The sequence below is a fragment of the Hippocampus comes genome, unplaced genomic scaffold (assembly GCF_001891065.2).
Source record: "Hippocampus comes isolate QL1 unplaced genomic scaffold, H_comes_QL1_v1.1 scaffold352, whole genome shotgun sequence".
In the NCBI taxonomy this organism is placed as follows: Eukaryota; Metazoa; Chordata; class Actinopteri; order Syngnathiformes; family Syngnathidae; genus Hippocampus; species Hippocampus comes.
The window spans coordinates 69423-79311 of record NW_017804847.1 but is presented as its reverse complement, the minus strand read 5'-3'; the positions used below and the strand labels follow the sequence as shown (position 1 = coordinate 79311).

Here is a 9889-nt window from a genome sequence, read left to right as displayed (position 1 = left end):
GTATTTCAAATGCAGTTTATTTTCCTTTTTATCCAATTATAAAGGTTCCTGCTGGAAGTCTTTTGCACGTGGCCGACAGGAGCAAACGCGCTGCAAACGGCTGGACGCTGCAAACACAGGAATGAAATAAAGAAAAAAATGACAAACACACAGCAAACTAAAAAACAACAACAAAATAGAAATAAAAGAAAAAAAATTAGCATGCAAGTTTGCCAGGCCACAAGAGGGAACCGCAACACAAGTCCTGTGAGGCATTTGTTTTGTAGAATGTAATGTTTGCTTCCACTTTGGTCTTTCTTACATTTATTTGTATTTTTTTTACATTCATGTGTTTGTTTTTTGTTTGCGTCATTCCCTTGGCTGCAATGTTTGGCCGTTTGCAGTATTTCTTACTTGCAGCATTTTTGTTTTGCAGTCGTTTAGTGTTTTTTAGTTTGTATGTGTGTTTCTTTTTTTTTTTTTTGCATCATTTGTTTGTTTGCAGCGTGGTGGCACAGTGTTGACTGGTTAACACTTCACAGCCTTACAGTGCAGAGGTGCAGGGTTCGATTCTGGGACACGACCTTCCTGTGTGGAGTTTGCATGTTCTCCCCATGCCTACGTGGGTTTTCTCTGGGTTCTCCGGTTTCCTCCCACATTCCAAAAATTTTTAGTCAGTTTCGCTTGGAGGGCCGTTATGACTGAAACATATGAAGAAGTCGAGGATAACGGTTTATTCACCTATTAGTGAAGTTACTGTAATGAGGGGTTTGGTCACAAGAAAATGCTTGCAGTATCACTCTTATTTATTACAAATGAGAAATGGAAAATTTGGTAGAGATTTTAGCCAGCATCGTGAAAGTTGACATCTGTGATTTGCTTTCGCGGGCCACAGAAAATGATGTGGCGGGCCAGATCTGGCCCCCGGTCCTTGACTTTGACACAGGTGCTCTAAATGGTCCCCAAGTGTGATTGTGAGCGTGAATGGTTGCCTTGTGTGCCCTGTGTTTGGCTGGGAACCAGTTCAGGGCATACCCTGCTAACTGCCCGAAGACAGCTGGGATAGGCTCCAACACGCCCATGACCCTCGTGAGGATAAAGCGGTTCAGATAATGGATGGATGGGTGTTTGCAGCATATTTATGATGCAGATGACACAAACACTGCAATTTTCTCTCCGTCTCTGGAAAGTTTTCTACAACAAACCTCACCAAGTGTGGGCATTATGAGGTGCATAGTAATCAGGGGCCAACCATGATTCCTGGCACCCCACCCTCTCTGAGTCTTTTGATGAGTTCAGGAAGACCATTGGCAGGAACCCCAAGACCAATGATATTTTACAGACCATTGCAAAGGTAAAGGTTTCCGGTGTGTGAAGACCAACCACATCAAGTACAATACTGTGTCTATAATTAAGCTTTATTCAATGTTATACATCAAACAACCATTCTGTGAGCACTGTCTTTGTACAAACCCAGTTCTAATGAAGTTGGCACGTTGTGTTAAACATCAATAAAAACTGAATACAATGATTTGCAAATCATGTTCAATCTATGTTTAATTGGGTGCAATACAAAGACAATAATATACTTAATGTTCAAACTGATCAACTTGATTGTTTTTAGCAAACAAGCATTCACTACGAAATTTATGACATCGCACAGGTGAACAGGTTAACTGGGAACAGATGGGTGCCAAGATTGGGTATAAAAGGAGCTTTCTTGCGTTGCTCAGTCAATCACAAGCAATGATAGGGTGATGTTCTTCTCAACTGCATGAGAAAAGAGTGGAACCGTTTCAGGACAACGTTACTCAACATACAAGTGCAAGGAATTTAGGGATTTCTTCATCGCCATAATATCATCAAAAAGTTCCGAGAATCTTGAGAAATCACTGCATGTAAGCGGCAAGTCCAAAAACCAACATTAAATGCCTGTGACCTTCGATGCCTCATGCAACACTGGATGAAAGACCAACATCGATGTGTAAAGGATATCATTACATGGGCTAAGGAACATAATGTCAGTGAATACCTTTTGGAACTCTATACAGAAGTGCAACTTAAAACTCTATAATGCAGAGCAAAAGCCATTTAACAAGAACACCCAGAAATGCCACCAGCTTCTCTGGGCCCGAGCTCATCTGAGATGGACTGATGCAAAAGTGTTCTGTGGTATGACAAGTCCATATTTCAAAAATGTGGACGCCGTGTCCTCTGAGACAAAGAGGAAAGGAACCATGTAGACTGTTTTGACCACAAATTTCAAACACGGGCATCTGTGATGCAAAGGGGCTATGATAGTGCCAATCATATGGGTAACTTACACGTCTGTGAAGGCACCATTAATTAATGTTGAAAGGTACATAGAGGTTTTGAAATCTATGCTGTTAGAACAGCATAGATTTGTCATAAAAGAATGCGGATTGTAGACTGGCCTGTCTCCAGGCCAGACCAGTCTTCCATTGAAAATGTTTGGTGCATTATGAAACGTAAAATACGACAACGGAGACCCCAGACTGTTGACAGCTGAAGCTGTACAGCAAGCAGCAATGGAAAAGACTTCAACCTACAAAGCTTCAACAATTTGTGTCCTCAGCTCCCAAACGTCTATGAAATGGAAAAATAACATTTGATGTAAAACAGGGCGGCCCGGTGGACCAGTGGCTTGCGCGTCGACCTCACAGTCCAGAGGTACCGGGTTCAATTCCAGCTCCGGCCTCCCTGTGTGGAGTTTGCATGTTCTCACCGGGCCTGTGTGGGTTTTCTCCGGGTACTCCGGTTTCCTCCCACATTCCAAAAACACGCATGGCTGGCTGATTGAACACTCAGAATTGTCCCGAGGTGTGAGCGTGAGTGCGGATGGTTGTTTGTCTCTGTGTGTCCTGCGATTGGCTGGTAACCAGTTCAGGGTGTCCTCCGCCTACTGCCCGAAGACAGCTGGGATAGGCTGCAGCACCCCCCACGACCCTTGTTAGGATGAGCGAATCGGACATTGGATGGATGTAACACAGTGGTACACATGACCCTGTTTTTGGGAAAGTGTCAGTTATAAAATTCAAAGTTAATTATTATTGATGAAAAACAATGAACTTTATCAGTTTGAACATTTAAAATCATGTCTTTGTCGTGTATTCAATTAAATACAGGTTGAACATGATTTGCAAATCATTTTATTCCGTTTTTATTTGTTTATGTTTAACACAACATCCCAACTGGCGGCACAATGGAAGACTGCTTAGCACCACACAGTGCAGAGGTTAAGGGTTCGATTTCAGCCCCGGCCTTCTTGTGTGGACTTTGCATGGTCTCTCCGTGCCTGCGTGGGTTTTTCTCCGCGTACTCCGGTTTCCTTCCTCAGTCCAAAAACATGGCAAGTTAATGGATTACTCCAAATTGGCCTTTGGTGTGAGTGTGATCACGGATGGTTGTTCGACAATGTGTGCCCTGCGACTGGCTGGCAACCAGTTCAAAGTGTACCCCACCTACTGCCCAAAGACAGCCGGGATAGGCTCCAGCATACCCGCAGCCCACGTAAGGATAAGTGATCAGATGATGGATGGATGGATAACTTTATTGGAACTGGCTTTGGAAAAGTGGGTAAGGATTGTGTTGAAAAATTTGAAGAGGATCTCTGTTTTTAACTGCTTCTAAGTGCCACCAAAGCCACAAGACTCGAGGCAGACCTCCTTTGTGTCCTTGGTTGGATTTTGATTGACCACTCAGAAACATTGTATTTTCCTCACTGTCTGATCTTAACACAACATTGCAGACATACCAAATGAACAACATTCAAATTGATAATTTTCAGGTGCACGACTGTACAACTTAGGCAGTGAACTAGAAGTCCACACAGCGACCCTTCCTCTCCCAGTCTCCATAGCGGGTGGGCTCTGGACCTCGGGGACCTCCCTTTTCCTTTGTCACAGGATTCACATCCTCAGGAAACCCTTGCGGAAAAGAAATTATTCAGTCTGATACATTTGTATCAGCCTCACTTAACTGTGTGTGGTGTCGTGCTATCTTAGGTGGTGACATATTCACTTGTTTTATTTGTTTAAGCCTTCAACAGTGATGCATAGGTTATTGTATGCGAGTTTAAGGTTATGTCATTTAGTATGAAATTCAGTCAACAAGTATGGACTGTAAATTGGATGGAAGCATCGAGAGAGAGAAAGAGAGAGAGAGAGAGAGAGAGAGAGAGAGACAGAGAGAGAGAGAGAGAGAGAGAGAGAGAGAGAGAGAGAGAGAGAGCATTTTACTCCCTCTCCAAAACATTCTTACTCTCCAGAACATCCTTGGTTTTCTCCTCGTCCTTGTCAAACCGTCCCTGGGGAGTTGTAGCTTTTTTCAGAGGTGCTCGATCTTTTACTGCACCACTGGCGAACCGGAACCATCCTGAATGCGACCCAAATCAAGACACGTTATTCGTGATGAAGTTATAGCGTTTGGTTTTATCTGTTTAGGTCGGGCACAGTGGACCTCTCCTCGCAGAGTCGAAGGCAAAAACTAATCGGCAGCTTACATCCAAGCTTAAGGTTAAACTATTGCAGTTCATATTGATAATATAGCGCTTTGGTTAAATGGTATCAACAACGGAAAAAGAGTGACTCACCTAACAATGGCGATCCCGAGATAAGACTCTTTGAAAATAAATATTTGCAGCTGGAAACAGATGACAGTGAGCGAGACATCTGTTACCTTCCTATGTCTGGACAATTACACAATTGCTGTTGTGACGCTGTGTCAAATAAGGCGTCATCATTTTGCGACGGAAGATCAGTACGTAATTGTAATTTATTATATTACCACGAGAGAGCGACAAAGCTCTTCCTGATTTCCTTACATTTTACTTGGCCAAAACTGCATTATATTACGTTACATCAGGTACAATTATCACCGCCCTGCAGCACAGTAAAACAATATTCTCTATTTACTATAATTGTGGTCAGTATGACGATAAATATTTGGTCACTTAACTCAACAACTAAATAAATGAGCAAAATACAAAATGGATATGATTAAAAAATGGAATAACAACTTTAATATCGGTACAGGCCTGTCGTTATTATAAATACATTAGTATTTTTTAAACCAACCGCTAAAAGTAATGAAGTAAAAATAATACTGCATTAATTAAGGGTTTAACGTTTTTAAAGCATTTTATTTGTGACATACAAAAGTAGCCTACTCATGCTGTCGGTTTTTAAATTACACACTGCCTCAACCGAAATGCCGTATTCAGATCATTAATAAATAACATTTGAGTCCTTTTAAAGTTATTTTTATTTCCTCGGTGTTGTTTGTTTCACTCATATAAATTATACATACTGTACATGGCGCCTTACTAAAAAATGTAGGCACTGAGGTAGCGATTAATAATATTTTGCATGTAAGAGTGGTAATTTCTCTCATCTATTTAATTTTTTATCATCTTCTATGAACCCTATGTCTGCGTGATTGTGTGCACGCACGAGTTTGTGTGTGTGTGTGTGTGTGTGTGTGTGTGTGTGTGTGAGAGAGAGAGAGAGAGAGAGAGAGAGGAATTCCAAGAGTTTTCACTCTTCAAGAGAGGGTGAATTCTTCTTTCGCCTTGAGGAAAGCGGTCCTGGGGAATGTCACGTTACACACAGACACTGACACGTATTCACATATCTCTTTCCATAAATTGCGATATACCACTGAGATTTTCATCCATCCGCACACAGTTTACTATGCAACATCTTAAATATACAATTCCATCTTGTTAAAATATATCGGAAATCGGGGCTAATTCTATTTAGAAGCAGTTGGACTGAACTTCGTTTTGATGAGCCATGGTTGAAAAAAAACTCGCATTACTAGAAACAAAAATAATGGCTGGCGCGTTTGTGCTTTCCAAAATATAAAAATTCTTTCAAAAATGCGCAGCAACGAGAACAATCTTAAATTAAAATCATAGTGTCACATTTTTCACTTCGGGAGGTAGCTGAACTCCCACTCGATTATTATTATTATTATTATTATTATTATTATTATTATTATTATTATTATTATTATTATTTTTATTATTATTAATACAATTGTCTCTGACAGTATAGCAGTGGTATAGAACTGCATTGAATATTTTTGTGTAACAATACATTAAAGTAAAATCGCTGGCTGGATATAAATTATATTGCATAGGCCTATGTGATATGACCATAACGCATCAGCAGTGTTAGACACTTTTTTTTCCTTGGGAGTGGGAGTAGAAATTCTGTGTTGTCAAGTTGTCCATTTAGTGAATTGGACGGATTTACGAGTGAAGGCCTTTCATAAATGTTCATTAAAAATGTGAATCCGCTAAAATGTAAAATTAAATTAACTACTGTCTGGTGGTATATTTTCACGATATGGAAGTCTATCTTATGAATAAGATGCTCGTTGACCTGTTGGCCCATATCGATACTAAAATAGCCATCATCAACAATATTCACATCTTTTGTTGAACATGTCTTGAATTGACATATATTCAAAGGCGCTCTCTATATTACATTAGTGTCCAATGGTACAATCAGATAAAAAGCTGTTCATGAGACTCGAGTTCATTCTGGGATAGCAACGCCTTTCAAACGTGATTTTTTTTTTTATTTCTATTTTTTTTCATGACTGATGGATCCCCGGGGCTTGTGCAAGGTACCCCTTCCAGAGGCACGCTCCGTCAGAGAAAAGGAAGAAGGAAAAATAGTCAGGAGAGAAATGGTTTCCAGCATGATAGCCTTCAAGTCATTTGGGCTCCGCAGAAACATTCGCCACCTACTCGCAGGCCGTAACGCTGCTGATCTTGGCGGTGTTATCGGTCCACGGTTGCAGGTTCTGCAGGGCGAACAAAGAGCTATTCTGTAAGCAAAGCGGGTCCGGTGTCACCGGCTGGTTGATGGACTTCTGGAAGGCCTCCTGCTGCAATTGCATTAGAATCCGGTTGGCTTGTTGTCTCTCCGCTTCTCTTTCCTCCGCCGTCTGCCTTCTGCACAACACGCCAGAGCGCACACCAAGGATGGATGGATGGATAAATGAATATACAAATACGTGTATTTCTTAATTTGTAAAATATTTCTCCTCTTAAAAATGACACAGCATCATGTGTAATTTGACAAGGTTGAAGTCTTCTACTTTTCTTGTATTGCTGGATGTGTTTAAAATAAAGGATTTATTAAAAACAACTACCTTGTACGTTAATAACAAATTTTAAAAATACAATTATTTTACGAAGTATTGTTCGAACGCTGTACATTAAAAAACCTTAATCTTACTGATTTTGATCGTGTTGGCAAATCGCAGTATTCCAATTCTAAATGGATATTGGGATTTTGAAAGGTATTTGAATATGATGGTATGATTTTAATATGATGTCGAATTCGATTATTATTAAGGTTAGGAGTTTATCTGCGTAGGTTTACGTGTGCGATTTGCTCTCTATTTTTGATAAATGGATCTGGATTTCGCTTTCACTTATCTTCCCGTAAAAATAGAGAGCAATTCTCACTTTGATTTGGTTTGACAATATCAAAATAGCCGCTTTCGTTCTATTTTTTTTGCCGCTTTCGTTCTATATATATATATATTTTTTGTAAACCGCGTGAGATTAAAAACAAATATATTTTAAAAATCAAATTTGGCGATATAAATTATTGTCTGGCAAATTTTGTCTGATTACAATAAATTGTGTTTTCGTAATGCCAGCATTAAAATCGACTCTGATCTAGCATGTACTTTAGTGTCCCATTTAACTTAAAATCTCATTCCATGACATCAGATTCAGTCGTGTAAATGACGGCAGTGGCTTCTTCTTCTTCTTCGCGCCATTGTCACAGGTTGATTTTGTCGATTCGAAATGTTATGGCCATTGTTGTTGTCTCGATAATAAAAAGACGTGTTGAATTAACAGACGCAAATTGTCTTAAAAATCTGTCCTCTCGCCACACCGAATTTCCATAAATTGTATAAAAGAACACACACACACACACACGCACACATACGCACAAAACATCGATTGGGATGAAAATCTTAAAGTAAATCAACATGTTTTCGAGATTATAGTGTTGAACTATGACCAAACTTACTCCAACATTTAAAGATTCACTAGCGTGAATCAAAATAGCGCTGCCAGGTGAGTATACCCTGAAAAAAAAATGCTCTACCTCCATTTAGTGCGTCTGTTTTGGAACCAGGTTTTGACCTGAGCGTCGGTCATTTTGAGGGCTTTGGCAAGAGTGGCCCGCTCGGCAGACGCCAAGTATTTCTGGCGGTGGAAGCGCTTCTCTAGCTCGCAGATCTGCAGTCGTGTAAATGACGTCCGTGGCTTCTTCTTCTTCGGCGGCGTCCGATTCTGGTAGGGGTGTCCTACACGACGTGTTACAGTGAGCGGTGAGAGAGACACTAGACGGACCGAAACAACAGGAGCAAAACAAGAAAACATAGTGAACGATAATATAGTAGTCATCATGACATGATAATACATTCTATTATATTCGCCATAGCCACAGACACTTGCACAGAGAGCAAATACACTATAATCACAGATAATAATGCTCAGTTTTAAGTGATGCGGTTAGAAAGCTATTAATTTATCAACATCTTAATTGCCGTGCTCAGCATGCTGCTGTTTTTTAAATGTTTATTTCGTATCATCTAAGACATACCTTTTTGTTCCAATCGGGTTACCAATTGTTTTTATATTAATCTGTGTAGTCGTCAATTAAGTCAATAAAACTATAGAACCTACACAACAGCCTACATATTTGATGCAAAAATAGTATGCACTGTGTCACATGTATTGTTTATTGTCAGGTTTTTAACTCATTCAGTACCAGCCAATTCTAGACCCCATTTTTTAAAAATCTTACCCTAAATCTTGGAAAACTTGAAAAAAAGACATAAATATGTCTTTGGGAGTGAATGAGTTAATAAAACAGCTTCATTTTGGCACGCCTTAGTTCCAGTTTTCAACAATTACAATTTTCACTTTGAAATGTCATTTAGTGGACTTAATGTCAACACCGCACTATTCTATTCTATTCTATTCTATTCTATTCTATTCTATTTTTACATACCTGTGAACCTGTCTTTTGTGTATCGTCTGTTGCTCTCCATCCAAGGGAAGGTAAGCGCACTTATGTTGTTGATGTTCCCGGTTACCGGCGGCATACAAGTGTTCCCGCCGGCCACCGGTCGGTGCGCAGGCACGCGGATGACCCCGACGGGATTAGGCCCGCTCACATTGACCCCCACGTTCATGTGATAAGACCCAACGAGTGAAGTGCCGTTGCAGTTATATCCGGCGTTCGTGCACGCGAAGCCATTGTTGGCGTTGCCGTTGTAAACCGGGTGTCCGTAATCCGGCTCGTGCATCCTCGCAGTCAGCATGCAACTCTGATCCGCGCTGCAAAGAATCTGGTCGATTCCGAAACTGATGGACTCTTGCGCGTGCTGCTGCTGCAGATGTGCCCCCGCTAGTCCCATGTGATCCATGGCCTCCACGCATCGGCGCGGTGACCATGCGTTGCTCCAACCGGACTCCCAAAAGTGAGCCCCGGCCTTCTTCTCCAGCCGTTATCAAGCGAGTGCGGCCGCACGTGTCTGCAACATCCAGACAGGCTTCTTCATCGGACCGCAAGTACCTGTGTGTGTGTGTGTGTGTGTGTGTGTGTGTGTGTGTGAGAGAGAGAGAGAGAGAGAGAGAGCGTGTTTTCACAACCAATTTCTTTTCCAACTGCATTTTATGGAACTATGGTGCTCGAGAATTAAGTATAAACAACAACACAACTCAATTTCCATATTGTGAAACACATTTACCAACCGAGACACGTAACATTCAGGAAAATAAAATAAAAATTCCATTCATGCGTTGTTTATGCCGCTTGTCCGTATTATAGAATCGCAGGTGAGCTGC

At 40.9% G+C, this 9889-nt stretch overlaps 2 protein-coding genes across 2 annotated transcripts; both read right to left on the bottom strand.

The window, feature by feature from the left end:
- Positions 1 to 3529: 3529 nt before the first annotated feature.
- Positions 3530 to 4728, bottom strand: sdhaf4 (succinate dehydrogenase complex assembly factor 4). The gene is made up of 3 exons (XM_019877047.1): positions 4592 to 4728; positions 4261 to 4374; positions 3530 to 3926 (listed from the first exon to the last, which is right to left on the bottom strand). Exons 1-3 carry the CDS (start codon positions 4668 to 4670, stop codon positions 3817 to 3819), a joined length of 303 nt encoding a protein of 100 aa, XP_019732606.1. The 5' UTR covers positions 4671 to 4728; the 3' UTR covers positions 3530 to 3816.
- Positions 4729 to 6225: 1497 nt separating this feature from the next.
- tlx1 (T cell leukemia homeobox 1) lies at positions 6226 to 9521 on the bottom strand. The gene is made up of 3 exons (XM_019877033.1): positions 9051 to 9521; positions 8139 to 8376; positions 6226 to 6964 (listed from the first exon to the last, which is right to left on the bottom strand). Exons 1-3 carry the CDS (start codon positions 9466 to 9468, stop codon positions 6754 to 6756), a joined length of 867 nt encoding a protein of 288 aa, XP_019732592.1. The 5' UTR covers positions 9469 to 9521; the 3' UTR covers positions 6226 to 6753.
- Between the last annotated feature and the right edge of the window lie 368 nt (positions 9522 to 9889).

Bases quoted from the DNA above. Each gene is read 5' to 3' on its own strand.
- sdhaf4 (XM_019877047.1), bottom strand. From the start codon at position 4,670: ATGTCTCGCTCACTGTCATCTGTTTCCAGCTGCAAATATTTATTTTCA. The intron at 4,375-4,591 runs GTGAGTCACTCT...GGTCGCATTCAG, and splicing joins CTCGGGATCGCCATTGTTAG to GATGGTTCCGGTTCGCCAGT. The intron at 3,927-4,260 runs GTAAGAATGTTT...CTTTTCCGCAAG, and splicing joins AACCAAGGATGTTCTGGAGA to GGTTTCCTGAGGATGTGAAT.
- tlx1 (XM_019877033.1), bottom strand. From the start codon at position 9,468: ATGGATCACATGGGACTAGCGGGGGCACATCTGCAGCAGCAGCACGCG. The intron at 8,377-9,050 runs GTATGTAAAAAT...CGGTCCGTCTAG, and splicing joins CACAAAAGACAGGTTCACAG to TGTCTCTCTCACCGCTCACT. The intron at 6,965-8,138 runs GTAGAGCATTTT...CGTGTTGTGCAG, and splicing joins AACAGACGCACTAAATGGAG to AAGGCAGACGGCGGAGGAAA.